General features: G+C 36.9%; 1 protein-coding gene across 3 annotated transcripts in view; it reads right to left on the reverse strand.

Moving 5' to 3' along the window:
• The window catches only part of LOC135482218 (connector enhancer of kinase suppressor of ras 2-like), a 38,091-nt gene that overhangs the window by 6,961 nt on the left and 12,111 nt on the right, over positions 1-19,019 (reverse strand). For 2 of the 3 annotated variants that reach the window (XM_064762092.1, XM_064762090.1), the window contains exons 9-18: positions 15,874-15,969; positions 12,337-12,566; positions 11,443-12,029; positions 10,551-10,648; positions 6,772-6,856; positions 5,150-5,198; positions 4,229-4,380; positions 3,722-3,816; positions 3,100-3,168; positions 2,361-2,482 (exon numbers count right to left, since the gene is read on the reverse strand). In XM_064762092.1, coding sequence (XP_064618162.1) covers positions 2,361-2,482; positions 3,100-3,168; positions 3,722-3,816; positions 4,229-4,380; positions 5,150-5,198; positions 6,772-6,856; positions 10,551-10,648; positions 11,443-12,029; positions 12,337-12,566; positions 15,874-15,969 — 1,583 coding nt within the window. The remainder of the gene's footprint in view (positions 1-2,360; positions 2,483-3,099; positions 3,169-3,721; positions 3,817-4,228; positions 4,381-5,149; positions 5,199-6,771; positions 6,857-10,550; positions 10,649-11,442; positions 12,030-12,336; positions 12,567-15,873; positions 15,970-19,019) is intronic. The other variant, XM_064762091.1, reaches the window with a different exon arrangement.

Here is a 19,019-nt window from a genome sequence, read left to right on the forward strand (position 1 = left end):
CAGGGATCATACATACGACATGAACAAAGACCACAAAACAGCACATATAACCACGACAAATAGCACACGGATCATAGATATGACATGAACAAAGACCACAACACAGCACATATAACCAGGACAAATAGCACAGGGATCATACATACGACATGAACAAAGACCACAAAACAGCACATATAACCACGACAAATAGCACACGGATCATAGATATGACATGAACAAAAACCACAAAACAGCACATATAACAAGGACAAATAGCACAGGGATCATACATACGAAATGAACAAAGACCACAAAACAGCATATATAACCAAGACAAATAGCACAGAGATCATACATACGTAATGAACAAAGACCACAAAACAGCACAAAACAGTACATATAACAAGGACAAATAGCACAGGGATCATCCATAAAACAGAGAAAAAGTACAAATCAGCAAAGGGTTTAATGACATCCATAAAATTGGCAGAAAAAGTACAGCCCAAGTACCATCCATATAACATGGGCAATAAGCACAGGGATCATGTACACAATGGGGAAAGCGCTACAAAACAGTGAAGAGATCATTCAGATAACATGGACATTTTACACCTGCTTGCTGTCTAAAGCCATACTCAAGAATTTATCACTTATATGACGGCAGTCAGTTTTATGCGTGAAGGAAACCCAGGAAGTGCCCAGAAGTCACAAGTTACTGACAAACTTTTCTTCCTCTGATGTACACTGCATGGAAGTTGTAAAATGCATTCGGCACATTCTTTTGGAAGCAGTTAAAAACAACCCACAGATCCTCCATACAACCTGGACAAACAGTACTAAAAGGCACAGGGATCATGCTAATTCAACACTGCGGACGTCTGGGACTTCAATCGTAGACAATGAGGTGAAAGAGGTGAACAACACTGGATAATATTCAGAGAAGTAAGGCTGATAACAACCAGAAATTATAGGAAGTAAAACAACAGAATATATAAATCGTGAACATCAACAAAATCTGATTTTGGACTTACGAGACTGTGAAGCATGAAACTCCCATGTTATATAGACAATGTTTTCACTGCTGTGTTTGAGCGAATAAAACGACAAATGCACAGATGTCCGTCGTCTTGAATTGACAAAGAGTACTTGGAAGACCACATGAACAAACATGCAGAGACAATTCCATAAACATGGATAGAGAATATAAACCAAAAGGTGGACACACACATACAAAACTTCAGACGAAACATCACAAATCCTGAACCAGCACTAGGGTATTCACAAGGAACACGGGGATATAATGATGCAATTGAAAAAGCACATGTAAAGTGTGTCCTGCATTTTCATCTGGATGGTTAACGGATGCATATACATATAAATCAGACAAATTATGGGGTTAAACTAAACTTAACCTTAGCATAAAAACTCTAGTCTGTTTTCAGTTCAGAGAACAATTTTAACTGCATTATTTCAATGACATAATTACAATTTTTACCTTATTAAATTAACATAATAATCACAATGCTTCCTGTAGAAGAAAGATATCCCTATATCTAAATAAATTAAATGACCCACCATTTCACATTTTGCCCGATTCTGAGAATTCTATAGATTTCAGAACAGTGTTTTGAGGACTGTTTGGAAGGTAGGATGATGTTCTACTGGGCAAATGTAAGTTTCAGTAAAGTTTTAGGATATATATTTGCTGGTAAGGATTCATATTTTGGAGCAAAATTTGGGTCATTTACCATGACATTCACAGACAAGGCCACAGAAAATTAAAACGTGGCAGTAACCTTCATACTTTTTAATTTCCTCTTCATTCAGGAGGTGAACACAGTGCCATAATAATAAAAAGGCCTCTTTTGATATTCACACACGAATAGCTACGCAGAATGTTATGCTTTGATGTAATCCATCAACGCATAGTATGAGAAGCTTGTCAGTGAGAAATCTGCCCATGAGAGGCTTGTCAGTGAGAAGCCTGCCCATGAGAGGCTTGTCAGTGAGAAGCCTACCCATGAGAGGCTTGTCAGTGAGAAGCCTGCCCATGAGAAGCTTGTCAGTGAGAAGCCTGCCCATGAGAAGCTTGTCAGTCAGAAGGTTGCCCATAAGAAGACTGCCCAATAGAAAATTGCCCATGAGAAGCTTGTCACTGAGACGACTGTCCATGACAAACTTGTCTTTGAGAAGCTTGTTCATGAAAAGCGTGACCATGAAAAGCTTGTCCATAAGAAGATAGTCTATGAGAAGCTTGTCAGTGAGAAGTCTGCCCAAGGGAAGGTTGTCCACGAGAAAACTGCCCAATAGAAAATTGTCCATGAGAAGCTTGTCAGTTAGAAGCTTGTCCATAAAACGTTTGCCTCTCTAAAGCCTACCTTCAGCAATAGGGTGCTGCCTCCTGGGTGCTGCAGGTGTACTAGTATCAGGTCTGTAAAACCCTCCCACAGAATCTTTGGGTGCATACACAATGGCTGCTAGACCCATCTTGTTCATCCACCTATAGGTTATACGTGTAAAATATAAAACTGTATTTGTAAAGCAGACCAAGGGTGATCTTGAGTACATTGTTATTGTTGGTGAGACAACCACTGACCAATCAGCTTCCACTAGACCATTGTATATCTATGTGTGCTACCGTAATTCTTCAACCTTTTCACATGTTTGGAATGTGTTTATTATGAAGGTATGTTTTAGTGTTGAAAAAATTATACTTTTTATGAACCCCAGAAAATGGTCAATCCAATCAATATACTTTTGTCTCCAAAATCAATGTGTGAAAAATTTGATAAAATAGATTAAGTTAATAAGGTAAATGATGTATTCAGGGAAATGTTGAGAATTAATTTTAACAGCATAAGAAAACATCAATCCTTACACAAACCACAGTTTTACATTAGTCCCGTCTGCCAAAGTTGTATTGGCAACAAGATTTCCTGTAGTTTCTATTCACATTCCCAAAAATACACTTATACATGTATCAGACGCTGAAATTTGTACACAATTTTTCCAAAAATTTCTGTCAACTTAGATACAACAAACCAGGTTTACCATGGTAACCGTATATACTGGGACGTATCCTGCAGCATTACTATACATGTATGATAAACCACTTACTTGGTCATATCTTCTTGTCTGTCAGAGGCAAAGTAGAATGCTGTTCCGGTATTGTAGACCTTAAAAGCGCTGAAAAAATGAATAATACAACAGATTACAGTTGTCATTTATACACGCATGTTAACACAAATTACATAAAGTTCCATTTGTTGCAGGAAGGCACTGGAAAACATCATGACTGCACTGTCATTAAAAGAGACTGTACATGAAAAGTAGCATTATACCATATTTATAAAGCACTGAAAATACTTTTAAGGATAAAACATTTTTTTTTATTGATGTAATGGTAGTGAAATAGAGCCTACTTACCAAGAACCTATGAATCAATAAGGAATCAACAACATTAGTAGAAAGCACTGCAGTACAAAAGAGGAAGTATGGAGACAGGAAAGTTTCTTCACTGCTTTCAAAACTTCACACCTGATTTACATGATAAATGCTAAGCACAAAACTTAGTATAACTGATCAATTTACCTACTTCTCTCATCATCAAACAGTATAAACAAACACACTTAAGTCACAATATTTTCTGCAAGGTTACGGAAAACGAGAAAAAGGGTTCTGAATCACAGAACACAATTTTTTCATTTTTTTCTTTCACCAAGAACAGATGTATACTCACTGCATTTTTCTCATGCCTATAATGCCTTTGATATCAGTAGCATCAGGGGACACTTTAAATGATGGTAAATGAATTACACCTTCTGCACGTAAATCCTAGAGGAGTAAGAAATAATAAAACATGGAAGCAGCAGATTAACAACATGTAGAATATGTGAAGAAATGGTGGAGAGTGTCTGGCTAAAAAAACTGTCACACATTGCACAGCAATAAAATTCTGTTAAGGTAGAATCAATCTTTTAATTTGATTACATGAAGTACATATAATATTCGAATTACCTGTTTATAAATCACAGCATTTTACATCTTTTACAGATACAAGATTTTAGAAGATATATCATACTACAAGATTTATCATACTGAACCTGCCATTTTGCTAAAAAATACACTGTGCATTTGTCAATAACAAGGTAAGTTCATGAATGACTGCTAGTGAAATATTCTCAATTACAGCATAAAACACCAACTGAGTAAATAAATAAATAAATGAAAATCTGCCAAAGCCCACCTCTTGATGTTTGTAGTAGTACAGGTTGTAGTTTTTCAAGACAAACCAGCGCTTGTGCCACTTGCTGGATAACAAACTGCCCATTTTTTTCCTTTTGTACAGCCAACCTTCGCAATCTCCCTTCCCAAGGTCCTTACAGGACACTCGCCGATCTGAGGCAATAACAAGGGTATGTATTGTTTAATTCAAGATAGAAACATTTTCTGACGGCAGAAATGGATGTCATATATGTGAGAAAAAAAGTTACAACTATGCTGGAGTCAAAAAGGAGGATGCATAAACTAAGAATGAATTTTACAACACGCACATAGATAAAAGCAATCTGGGAGCAGATGTTGTGTACTGTGTCCCTGTGTTATCAATGATAATCCAAAGGGTTCTGATGACAAAGTCAAAGCCACAAGCAGCAAATACTAATACACATAATACTAAACTAATATGCAAGGATAAAAATTTGATAAACACAATTGACAAAAAAATTAGAAATCAATTCATAAGACGTCCTTCAAACAGTTTCTGTTGATACTTTGGGCTGTTAATTATGAAGGAAATCTGAATGGGATCTTATTACCCAATATAAATACCCTGTTACCCTGTTTTCCACAAGCTGCTGGCAAAATTTTTAATTACACAAAGGCATAATCCTATAAGCCCTTTATAAGCTACACTTCCATAGATCTTTCATGACTGCCTGATAATTTGTAGGAGAAACTGAGATTACCTTTGTTATATCTTTAATAAATGTAAGACTTCCAAAACCCACAAATCTGTTCAATCCTCGACCCAACAATTAGCTGATATTTCTTGGTAATATCTCTGACATGATTTAATACAATAATTGCATGTTCCATACCACACAGGCTGTACAGTATTAAAACCACTGTCATAGCTGGTGTTTGAATAAACAAACAAATGTCCTACCCATTCGCTTGGCAGGTCGGTTTTGTCTCCTCATGACTGGTACCGGAGACTGGAATATAGAAAAAGTGAGAATAGAAAATACACATTCCTTGTCTAATCCATGACAAATTTAACATGGGACATTACACTTCATGATGAACATCACACTGGAACACATCTATATCTTTTTAGGCTCTGTCACACGTGACACACACAGATGTCAGTCTAATTTTCCAGAATTAGAATACCTGTAAAGTGAAGTGAGCTTGTTTTTAAAATTGTATCCACAATGGTATCTGCACTTTATATCAACTTTATCAAAAGACATAACTCAACTTTATAGTGACAGACCATTTACATAAAACTATGTCTTCTAATGTTATCTCCAGTCTTACACTGTATATATAGGCCACCTTATTACAGTATACACCTGTATAAGGGAAGACACTGTACCCACAAAGCCGACCTCACACTCCAACGTGTACCAATATTAAATTTGCCATTTTAACCTGATATCACCTAATTAAAACAAAATGCTGACTACCCATCAACCTGAGCTTTCACCCTAAAGTATACCCTAACAGGTGCCAATGAAACTGACACTTTGCCCTAAGAAAAAAGTCTACCTATGAAACTTACACTTAACCCTACAGTATATTCATAAACCTAACACCGTACTGAGTGCAGTATCTGTAAAGAAAACACAGTGTGTGTATCCACAGAACTAACCTTTCACCCCAATGTGTATCTTTAACACTATTAAACACTCTAATGTGTACACTGGGGGCTGCCCAGCCACTTGTAAAAAAACACAGTGAGCATAACCATAGTATTAACGTTGCACCCGTACTTGTACTGCTAACACTATTAAACACTCTAATGTGTACACTGAAAGCTGCCAGACTTCACCCTGTGACCACTTGTAAAAAAAAACACAGTGAGCATACCTGTCTGACTTTCTGTAAAGAAAACACCATATACTCGTACCCATAAATCTGACACTTAGTAAACTGAGTGTGCCTGGAAATAAAACACAGCACAGCCATAAAGCTAACCTTTCAGACCTTTCATCTTATAGTGAACCCATAAAACTGACCTTTCATCTTAAAGTGAACCCATAAAGCTGACCTTTCACCTTATAGTGGACCCATAAATCTGACCTTTCACCTTATTGTCGACCCATAAATCTGACCTTTCACCCTACACTGAACCCTTAAAGCAGCACCTCACTGTAGAGTGTACGTATAAAGCTGACACTTTGCACCCTGAGTGTGCCTGTAAATAGTATACTCATAAAGCCGGCCTTTTCACCTCAAAGTGGACCCACAAAGCTCGACCTTTCCTCATTGGTTGATGGCTGGTATATGCATGTCAGTTTCAATGCATAGATTTCAGCCTACAGTGAATCCTTAAAGCAGACACTTCACTGTTAAATGTTCCAGCAGACACTTTACACCCTTAGTGTGCCTGTAAATAAAACACAGTCTACCCATAAAGCTGACCTTTCACCTGAAGTGGATCCACAAACTGACACTTCACTCTGAATGTGCCTGTAAAGAAAATGCAGTCTAGCCATAAAGACACACTTGACCCTACTGGGTTACCCAGCTGAAATCAGACAAGTGTGAGGATGGATACGTTACCTCTGGTTGGACGGTCTTCTCCTGCACGACCCCGGCCTGGGTGGGCATCTTCTGTATGACACCCCCGACGATGGTGACTGTGTAACTGGGGAGGGAGAGAGAGAGCAGACAGAGGACAGACATCAGTGTATTGATTACTCTGCACTGGCTACACCTACACTCCGCAGCCTCAGCTCCATCATGCTGTAGCCCACTTAATAATCTCACAGCAGACATTAGATACCATGTGTTCCCAGCGTGTGTACGCAAACGGGGAACTAAAAATCAGTTGCAACTGGTGCATTTCAGAGATGATATTTCAAACTAAAAAAAATAATTAAATTGCTGAATCAGTCCAGCAAATCTAACATAGCTACATTTAATTATTGAGTTTGCCACCCGCATATGCTTTACTTTCTTTCAATATACACACAGTAGTTATCAAATCAGCATGGGTACCAATTTTTGATTGAAATGAAGACATTGTTTCTATAATGCTTATATGCACATATTTGTCTGGAGCTCAGTCGGCAGACTTTATAAGACAATATATATATATATATATATATATATATATATATATATATATATATATATATACAGAGCAAAAACACTGGTCATTAAAACCAAGCTCTGTCAGACTGCCTGTATCTAACTCTACTACAAAATAGAAGTCCACCATTATATACAATTTCATGGCTGAATGCCTCCTGTTTTTGCTTTTCATTTTTTGCGAACAGAAGTCAAGAATTTTGATGTAAAATATCTAAATACTTGTGAGCCTATTTTTAAGATATTTACACAACAGCTGCAGGTTTCCTGATCACATGTGTTTTACTATAGTCCACACACTGGCCAACCATGCGTGTACCAAGTAACAAGCTCTGCCAATGTTCATACTGCTGCAGTAATTGCAAAAAAAAAAAAAATTCTTGGAAGTAATAATGAAATAGGATCGCGGTTTTCCTCTGCTTTATGAACACAATGACACAATCTCTGGCGTCAAGAGCAGGCTATGATTCACTCTTTACACCAATCATTGATTTAACACATCGTCCATAGAGAGGTCTTCCTTCTGATGAAATCAGTAGCGCATGTAAGGTCAGGTGACAAACTCAGGTATTGTACATGTACTGCAAGGGCATTTGAGCTACTGGGATACATGTGCTTTAGGTATAACAGAATGGTATCGGTATCACAGTTTTAAATTTCACATGGAATGAATATCAAATGAAACACTCACCCGGCTAATGGAAACTATGACATGCAAATGACTAGGTTAATATTTAGCTGTTGTTAAACTCCATAGTCAACAATCAACGATTAAGTCAAAATTATGGTCAAATGTAGTCATTCATACATTTACCTATGACTATTGAACTCTGCAATGACATTTTAAATCTCTGTCAATGAGAGTGTTTTTTATTTTACTTTTTTTTGTTTAAACTTTATAAATAGCTCAAGGCCTGTTTAGATTTGGTGTCACTTTCGACCTCCACTGACTATTAACAAATGTACATCAAAAAATCTCTTCCCTGAAAAAGGATATTTATATAGTCTTTACACAAAAGACTTACTCAAACATTCTTACCTATCAACACAGTGTACAGATCATGATGTCATAACAATTACTGTATTTCCTGAACACTTCACTGGAGGCATTCAGAGAATCTGCTGCCTGATATTATATGATCCCTCTCCAAATGTTACTATACTCAGTATCATATACTAGTACAGGTGGTGAATCTAAGACACCCCATTTTATCACCTTACTCAGGCCCTATGTGGGAACAGCTCATTAGTCAGTACATCTTACAAAATACGGTCACCATTCCAAAATACAGAAAATACAGAAATCGGGAAGGATTTTACGCAAAGATTTTTTTATTGCATCGAACTATATTAACTAATAAAAAATACAGATTTTAAAGATATACACTGGGAAGAAATAAGACTATGACACAGTTAGTTGGGTTAAGCCCTATCACTCAACATATTTTTAATGTTCTAGTCACCTATACAAAACCTGATACCTGTGTTATTTGATTTTCGAGAACAGTCAAACCTTATTGCTATGGACCATTTTGTTACAGGTGGGAGTTTTCCAAGTTTTGCATTAGAAAGCAACATGAACTAGGATATAGATACCAAAGAATTTCAAGCTGGTCAACATATTCCTTGACTAAATATTTGACTTCTTTGATAATTTGTTTATTTATTTACTTATATGATTGGCATTAAATTCCTAGTAAGAAATTTGTGCCTATACCGTAAGTTTTATGGACAAAGCAAACTGGCCAGAGTAAAACCACACACCTCTGGCACATTTCTTTGTCTCCTTGGTGAAACATATCTGCGATGAAGAGCTTGATCAATTATGACACTAAGTGTTGGAACTCATGAGTTCAGTTTGGTAAAAAGTGACGGATCCATACAATTCCCGTTAGCTATCAGTAGAAGAAATTCCACATTGCATGGATGTATTACCCCAAAGCTACACTGTCTTACGTGTATTTCTAGCTGCAAGGAATCAAATCCTGGGAAGGGTCACCAGAAACCTTGATGTAACAGGGACAGGAGTTTACCCCAGCACAAATAACAACACACCTACCCAGTTCTAACCATGCATGGTCATGTCCACCTGTATCAAATCAGTCACTAGCTAGCTCGCTACATGCACATCCAGATAAGATAGATGACTATGAACTAATATGGTTACAGCTTTCAAGTTCCTTTTGCAACCTCGTGACATGAGAGACACAGCCAGGATAAGATATCATTTTCCAGCACATGTACAAATTTTTGACCATACAGTCAGCCAGACCTGTCTGACAGTGCAGCACTATCAGTTGTTCACATGAAAGCTACTACCTTTACAGAGATGACCGAGGCATGATTTTATCTCATTATATGCAGACAGACAACAGACAAACACTTCCATTGAAGACAGGTGTGCAAGCTAGTCTAATACATGTACTTCAGAGGTACACTGTATATGACATATATATATTCTTGAGTACAGCGCAAAACACCAATCAAATAAATAAATATATGACATATTAAAGCTGTCACCCACATATGGGATAAGTCTGGCATTCCACTAACCAGACAAGCTGGACAGGCACACAGAAAAATCAGTTTATATGCCTGTTTCTAGAACGAAATGGGGATTTGGAAATGGGGGTGGGCCTTGCAGTAAATACAATCACCTCATGATGATCAACATTTATTCTTGGCTGAAACAATAATTTGTGAATCATGTGGCACATTTGAGTTTTGCTCATCAACGGTGAACTGAACTGATCTAAACTTCAAAACATTAGTAGCTCAGCAAAAGGTTTTGGGGGTTTAATTGTGTTTATATACTTGACTGGGAGATATGTATTTTCTGTTTTATGTTCCATAAAACAAGACGCAATACCAATAAAACTTGATGTCAGAAGGCATAAAATCAGATTATGCATTTTAAGTGGATTATTTATAAACATGATTTCCATTCCTTAACCACCTTTGTCAACAGTCTACATTTTGTGAGATATAATTTGCTTGTAATATATTTGTTAGGCAAATTCAACAGTGGTCAGGTTAATTCAGCAAACAATGCTGTATTCTCTGAGCCTTCTTTTTTTGTAAGAGTCAAGCTTTCTTTTCCACATCTCACCTTACTGAATAATTTTGTTTACAATTTTATTACATGTACTTGAGCTAAATCCAATCTGACCCAAAACATAATCTTCCCGTTACCTGATCACAGGTATGATTCTTATGAATGACAACACTAAAGATGTACTTTGACCTACCTGGAAGTGCTATCCTTCTTTGTTAACGGAGGTATGTCTCCAGCCTCCAGCCTTTCTGTGTCTGTATTTTCCTCAGATTCCTCGGACTCTTTGTCAGCCTGTAAAAAAACACTTGTAAACAGTAATTCAATACTGGAGTTATTTCTCTATTCCACACAATGACTAGATCATGTAGAGAGTTACAATGAATATTTTTCAGTAGCTTTTTAATATATGTACATGGTGTTACAAGTCAAATATGAACTCTGGAGCGAGAAAGTAGATGCAAAGGTCATTTGCATCTATAAATTGTATTGTATAAAGTGTCACTGAATTTGGCTCAGTAGTTTTGAGAATATAATGCTGGCAAACCAAATAGGAAAATAGGGCAAACATTGCTAAAATGTTCTCTACAGGTTTTCTACTGAAGAACAGATAAACATAGCTGGCTAAGGCATTAACAAGTGAGCAGCCATAATGTCATGACATTCTAAAAGCAATGCAGGCTTCCCATTCAATCTTACATAAAGGCAAATATTCCACAATCCTCATACATGTTAGTTAAGACGAAGAACGAATATTAATAAATATGTTGACAAAATTGTCCAATAACATGAAAGTATTTTTTACAAAAAAAAGAAGTACAAAACATCACAGTTTTCCTTTAACTAACACTGTATACAGAAGAAAGTATATAAACTAAAGTAAATTGGGAAGAAAGGCTAGGAAGGGTTGGGTGATAGAGCCTGAATATAGGTGCACAGCATTTTTAACACCCCTTTGGAGAAAGTGCTAAAAAGCATCTTGTCTGTGTTATATAATATTGGGTCAAGGTTACAGGAGTCATGCCACTTTCTCCAAAGGGGTGTTTTCAAAAATGCTAGGCGCCTATTCACGATCTAATTATATTTACCTTGTCTATCAGTCTGTTTGAGTCTAGTTTTCTTATTTTCATCAACTTAGGTTGACTTTTTCTTGATGGGGCTCCAGCCACCTCTTGCTCTCCCCTTGACTTATGTTTGTCAGCATTTGTGGGTGTGGCCAAAGGTATGAGGGTTGGGGATACCGGGTTTACAGCAGACGGAGGCAGAGCTTTATCTAAAGCGAGCATGGCGTCTGAAGGAGCAGGTGAAGCTGGAACAGGTGATGACACTGTTTGGCATGATACTTGCGTTGTAAAAACAGGCTGTGGTGTGGCCAGTACAGGTGTGGGTGTGGCCAGAACAGGTGTGGGCGTGGCCAGAACAGGTGTGGGTGTGGCCAGAACAGAAGACAAAGTGACAGGTGTTGGTGTGCTCAGAACCTGTTGAGTAGGAGGCGTGGCCACTACTGGAAGAGGACGTTCTATTTTGTGAGATTTTTGAGACTCTGTTCTGGTTAGGCGATAGTCTTGCCTCTTCTGTTCAGGGCTGAGCACATCAGAGTCAGATTTACTGCTGTAATATTCCTGTCGTCTCTGACTGGCAGACAGTAGTGGAGATTCTGGCACCTCAAGTGTATCTGCACAATCAAATAATGTAAAGTAAAAAACATGTCCTTTATCAATTTGTATATAATGACATACATATATCCACAAGTGACATCTTACTACAGCTTAAACATGGTTTCTTGACAGCAATCTTCACTCCTACCATGTACAATCCATCTGAATAATGTCAACATATTTTCAACAATGCCGAGTCAAGTTGAAAATCAACACATTCATCTTTGCTCAATATATTTCATAGAAATTTCCCTTTGTAATATTTATAATAAAACCTAGAATTGACAAAATTCTAGATTATCTAGATTATAAATATTCAGTTACGTGTGTAGGTTGCTGATGGCCTCAAGTCTTCCTCTGCACTATCAGGGGAGCTAAATGCACTAGCTTCATGGCCCTCAGCATCCAGATCCTCAATGATAAGAGCTGGTCTCTCCAGGGTTGGGGAGCCTCCACTGACAGTTGCACGACGAGGCTTAGCTTCTATCTCTAGTTTAAACTTGGGCGACTCTGAGCCACTCCTGAACACCTCATTGTCAGTGTCGTTACCATCTCTGTGATAAAAAATAATAAAAAAAAAAAGATGATGGATTTCATAAGAGCATTAAGTGTATTTAATCACCTAAATAACCAAGCCAAAAGTAGAGCTTCCGACAAGACCTTTAAGAGCAAACTAATCTAGTGCCTGGTCTGACTTTTAGATCTGGTGTACTGTACTTTTATTATAAGAAAATCGTGTGCTTTGGTTTTACCAGGCATGATTTCAGTAATTTCGTTCAATTTATTACTCAATATCATTTCAATTTTACAAAGGGTTAAGGCTTATGGGTGGAATTTTACAACAGGACACATTCCAAGAAAACGTCAGCATCTTTCAGATGTCAATATGTGGTAGATTAACAAGAACTACACATGTAGTATGTACACCAATGTCCATGTTGGAGCAGTTAATTTCTATGCTCTATATTACGGCACTTTCATTCTGTTTCTGAAAATTTCTATGGAATACATATTATGGCATTTTGAGTGAGTGTTTGGGGTTTAACCTCGTACTTATGGCATTTTGAGTGAGTGTTTGGGGTTTAACCTCGTACTTATGGCATTTTGAGTGAGTGTTTGGGGTTTAACCTCGTACTTATGGCATTTTGAACAAACATTCATAGGATTAACAAAACAATGATAAATGATACAGCTGAGAATATAGGCATGTTTAATAGATGAAAACACTATAATAAATAAATTTAAATCCTAAAATAAACAGTGCTGTTTACTTTAATGCATGAAACATTATCTAGTTAGCATTACCACTACCAGAAACATTTTTTTGAAAATGTACAGTATGTTCATGTAAAATATCTAATATTCAATCCGCTGCTGGTATTATTACTTCAACAAAATGTTTAAACATCAAAAACATTTTCCACTAATCATATGCATTTAATGTGCAAAAGCTTGTACATTTATAAACATGTATGTGTTCTGAATTCGCATTTTAGCCTGGCATGAGAAAGAGAACAGTAGAGCATTCAAGTCGTGACAGAATGTACACGTATACAAGAGCCTGCTTTAATACCAGCTAGCTATTCAGTACCTTGGTTCATTCTACAGCTTCTGGTTAGAAAACTGATTTGAAAGCATTCCCCTGAATGGGGCAAACATTAAACAGGTCACAACACCTAGTATAAATAGACCATCCATTTACACTGTGCCTGTCTGAGTCCGAGCATGTGACTGAAGTATCTGTACCAAGTACCTTTCTCACGACACTTAAAACAGATGCACTCTGCTAATCACAAAATCATAAAATTATTATAAATAATCAGATGTAGATGTCCACACAAGATGTAGGAATGCTGGAATAATCCAGTTCATTACAGTATCCATACTCATAAATTTGTAATTGTCACTTCTAGTACTGCTAAAAAATATGTACATATTCTTCCCACATTCTAGTAAAAGCTGTTTAATACGTTATCTGACAAGAGAAACTTATTCTCCTACCTGAGGCCTGCATATGTACCTCTCTAGCGGATAATTTGAACATGCACATGCAGTTCACAGGTAAAAACTTACCTGCGCGTCTTGCACAGAAACAGCATGTTTGAATTACCTGGACATGTCAATCATATTTATCTGTGTTATCAGTTATCACTGCACACTTGGCCATCTCTTGGACACAGCAAACACAGTCCATTACCTCATATATATGTGAAGTCCATTATGGTCTAGCCCATCCATAGTCCATTACATCATACGACCACATTTACTGATACATCCAGGTTGAACTCTTACAAACACTAGCTCTGCTGCATCCACATAATCTAGCATGGAAACCTGATCTTCAAGTATCTCACAAAGACACTTAAAGCATACACCTTTGTACAGGTAACATTCAGGTGTACCAGAGGTATACTTCCTGGATACAGGAAACACCTTACTACAGGTACACCTCACAAAAGGGGCCCAGGGCAATCCAGACCTGTGGGTTCACTATTGAATACATGCATAATACATGTAAGAGATATAAGGGGAGAATCTAAATAAGGAAGTAAAACTTGTCAAATATCTGATCAATTAACAGCTAAATCTATAGCCTTTAGACAAACTGGATTTCATCACTGCCTTGAAGATTTTTGCTAACCTGCCTGAATACCACTGACATCCATGGGGAACTACACATATATGACTAATTACTTGCTTACGACACGATAAGGAATAAAGGCACTGATAAAGACAGTGATGAGTAACCACATATTAGTGGCTATAACATAGAAGTACTTAAACTATATAAGGGATACAGAAGATTACTGATAGCTACATGTAGAAAAATAGAGCCAATTATCACAATACAAAAACAGTAATAAATCACACAATTATACTGAGAACAAATGTAAGCCAGGAGCTATTTGTTGTAATAATGTAAAAGCAACATTTGCCAAGTAAAGAATATTAAATAAAAGTAAAAATGTAGCACAAATTCTCCTTAATATGTTACTAGCAATACTGCACAAGCAGTACCGTTCAATGATTAGTATGTAGAGAGAGGACAAATGAGTTTCAAAGTGTCTGTTGTGATAATGTGAAAGCGGTATATGCCAAGTATATGATGACAATGAGTACAGAGACAGCACACCTGAGTCATAAAATGTCTGTAGTAATAAGGTAAAAAATGCAAAAGCAGTATGCGCCAAGTCCCAGATGACAATGAGCACAGAAAAAGCAGAAATCAGTCATGATGTGGCAGTATATGCCAAATACCAGACAATCTTAAGTCATAAAGATAGCAGAAATGAGTCATACAATGCCTGTTGTAATAATGCATGAAGTATTACGCTTCTGTATAATACAAGCAAGTACAAGATAATGAGTCAATGTGTCCACTGTAATAATGCACAAGTACATGTATCTATGTGTAGTATAAGATGATAATTACCCAAAGCTGAGTCATAATTTATTCACTTATTAGACTGTTGTTAAGGCTAAAACAAAGGAGTCCAAAAAATATCTGTTGCAATAATACACAAGCAGTCAACCTCAAGTACAAGTCAACAGGCAGTACATAAGCAACACACAGTACATAAGCAACACGCAGTACATAAGCAACACGCAGTACACAAGCAACACTCAGTACATAAGCAACACAAGTGAGTTAAAAAGGCATTTGTGAGATGCCTTCACTCGTAACATTGCACGAGGCACACAGGATGCTGCAAACTTAAAAGAACAAAAAAAGGATTAAAAGCAATACAAGCCTTAGGGTAAATTTTGCAGCAGTGCGTAGGCCATACTTTGAACTGCAGACTGGCAATAGTATATCAGGTGAGCAGTATGACAGGTGCGCAGCATGACATCATTACTTACTGCATGTGTACACTGTTGGATGAGCGATTGTTGTCTGGATAAGGCAGTTTGTTCTGGACACGTCTGCTCCACCTAACAGACGACTTACTCACTGGACTGACCAACAGAAAATCAAACACAAGACACTCATGCATATCAAAATACACACAAACTGAAACAAGAAGGGGGAATAAACACATAGAGTTAATACAGTTAGACATAAGGTTAGCCTCTCAAATGTGCCTCATCACTTCTACAAAAAAATACACAGCCTCATAACACCTAAACACAATAGGTCAACATAAAGAACATAGGATTATCTATACTCTACTCATGTGAGAGATATTAAAACAACCATGCCTTCTACAAGCAACTAAAACATAAAACATAAAAACAATTATTGAATTTGCATATCTGTCTTCCACAGAATACAGTTTTATAAAACTGGCACATAGAACAATACTAATACTGTAATTCTTCTCATTTTTGAGACAGATATTAGTAGTGCAGAGAGCCAAAACAACATTTCTCATTTTCTTGGGGTTTTTTTGGGGGAAAAGTAAAGATATTTATACGTTGTTCATAAAACAGACTAACCACAGTAGAAAAGAGAAAACGTCTTATCCTGACAAGATTACATTTATATTGGATAAAAGGAGCAGACAAGATGTTCCCAAAACTTAGGAGAACTAGCTAAAAATCATGCTTTGTTGTAAATTATTAGACCTGACCTTGAAGTAGAGGTCATAATCTTGTGGGGAGTCCTGTAAGGTTATATAAGCTAAGTATGAACGTAGCTTTCACACATTCAATGCCAAGTCAAAATATTATCACATATCAATATTTTAAATATCAAGACCGTAAGGGGGAAGGTCTGCCAGCAACCTGTGGATGGTCGTGGGTTTCCCCCGGGCTATGCCCGGTTTCCACCCACCATAATGCTGGCCGCCGTCGTATAAGTGAAATATTCTTGAGTACGGCGTAAAACACCAATGAAATAAATAAATAAATAAATAAAGATCAAGAGAGTTCAGTTACTGTATGTTACTGTCTTTCACAACACAAGATTAAAGTATCGATCCTATCTCAACTAAACATTCATGTAACTACCAAGCGTGTTAAAATTTAAATACCTATGCACACTCACACACAGAGTGTATTTCTGACTTTCAGCACTGGGAGTAAAGCACACTTTCTCCATTAAACCATTCCATCAATAGTTTATGTGGTAATGCATGCATGCCCATTTAACTGTTACATAACATACAAGTATTTAATCAGGTGTGTGACCTCTTCGTTAAATTGACTTTCACAAAAGCTCGTTACTTTAGAATCAGTTGGTTTTTATCTTAACATGACATATCACCAGTGAGAAAGATGTACAAATATACAAAACCAGAAGATCATGCAATGTCATCACGATCTTGTATCCACTCTTACCCATTTGCCTTGTGTCAATCATCAATCTACAATATCCAATCATGGTCTACAGTATCAGATGGTACTCACATGTATTTTATAAGACAGACTTAATAAAGTACCTATATTAAAGCAGCACATACTGTACAGTATACTTTCGTTAGCAGTTGTTTTTCAAACCATGAAGAAAGCATTCCTAAACCTAAAGCCTACATGAAAAGACATACCAGTCCCAAAATGTGTGAAGAGCCAAACCAAAGTGAAATTACCAGGAAGATATCTGAACTCACATGAGCACATGATTATTTTAGACACACATAATTGCATGTATCTGAAACGGTTAATTACCTACACGCAAAGCCAACTGCATGTATACATGTCACATGTCTACTTTACCTCAGAGATGATATCAGTGTTCGTCCGATACAGAGTTTCATGTGTTGGTAGGAATAACAGGAATTCAAACCAGCTAAACTGCAAGTTCTGAAAAAGCATGCCAACAGGAAGGAAGGAAGGAAGGAAGGTTATTTCCTCCAGAATACACTGCTATTAAATCATTTCTACAGGTTATCTGCTGACATATATCATCAAGTACATGTGCTGCGTACATGTATGACGGCTGATAGCAGTCAGAAGAGGGCAATAAGACATTCAAGATAATCACTTTTACAATTGTATCAGTATATGGATAGCATTATCATATAATCTGATCTGAGCAAAAAACATGTATGTAAATGAAATCCATGGGCTGTGACCCATTGTTTCAGATCCAGGACACATTTGTACAAAAGCATACCCAAGTAATGATATTCCTTCTCATTTATTTTTATTTGCTGTAAATATTCAACCTTATCACCCTCTGATACACTTTTATCAGTGGAATTTATGCATACAATTACTGTGGAAATGACACTAAAAATGATTTGTTTGTGTCACTAAGGATGCAAAATTAAATAAAACTGTTCCAACTTATTTTTCTACACCACACAGTTGTCTCAGGATGTTTAAAAAAAATTGGTTGTGGATGTGGTTGAAAAGGTTGAAGAATTAGTGAAATATGAAGCTTGCAATTGATACATCGAGGTACAGGAATAAAGCCTGCCCTACAAAGGGGATCAGTAGATTCCCACACTTTTCCTAATCATGTGGGAAGTTTGTGCAGTTTTCCATCAATATGATGTGAATATCAGTACATCACATGTGGAAGTTTGTGCAGTTTTCCATCAATATGATGTGAATATCTGTACATCACATGTGGGAAGTTTGTGCAGTTTTCCATCAATATGATGTGAATATCTGTACATCACATGTGGGAAGTTTGTGCAGTTTTCCATCAATATGATGTGAATATCTGTACATCACATGTGGGAAATTTGTGCAGTTCTCTGTCAATATGATGTGAATATCTGTACATCACATGTGGGAAGTTTGTGCAGTTCTCTGTCAATATGATGTGAATATCTGTACATCACATGTGGGAAGTTTGTGCAGTTCTCTGTCAATATGATGTGAATATCTGTACATCACATGTGGGAAGTTTGTATAGTTATCTATCAATATGATGTGAATATCTGTACATCACATGTGGAAGTTTGTGCAGTTTTCCATCAATATGATGTGAATATCTGTACATCACATGTGGGAAGTTTGTGCAGTTCTCTGTCAATATGATGTGAATATCTGTACATCACATGTGGGAAGTTTGTGCAGTTTTCCATCAATATGATGTGAATATCTGTACATCACAT

The sequence above is a fragment of the Liolophura sinensis genome, chromosome 1 (genome assembly GCF_032854445.1).
Source record: "Liolophura sinensis isolate JHLJ2023 chromosome 1, CUHK_Ljap_v2, whole genome shotgun sequence".
In the NCBI taxonomy this organism is placed as follows: domain Eukaryota; kingdom Metazoa; phylum Mollusca; class Polyplacophora; order Chitonida; family Chitonidae; genus Liolophura; species Liolophura sinensis.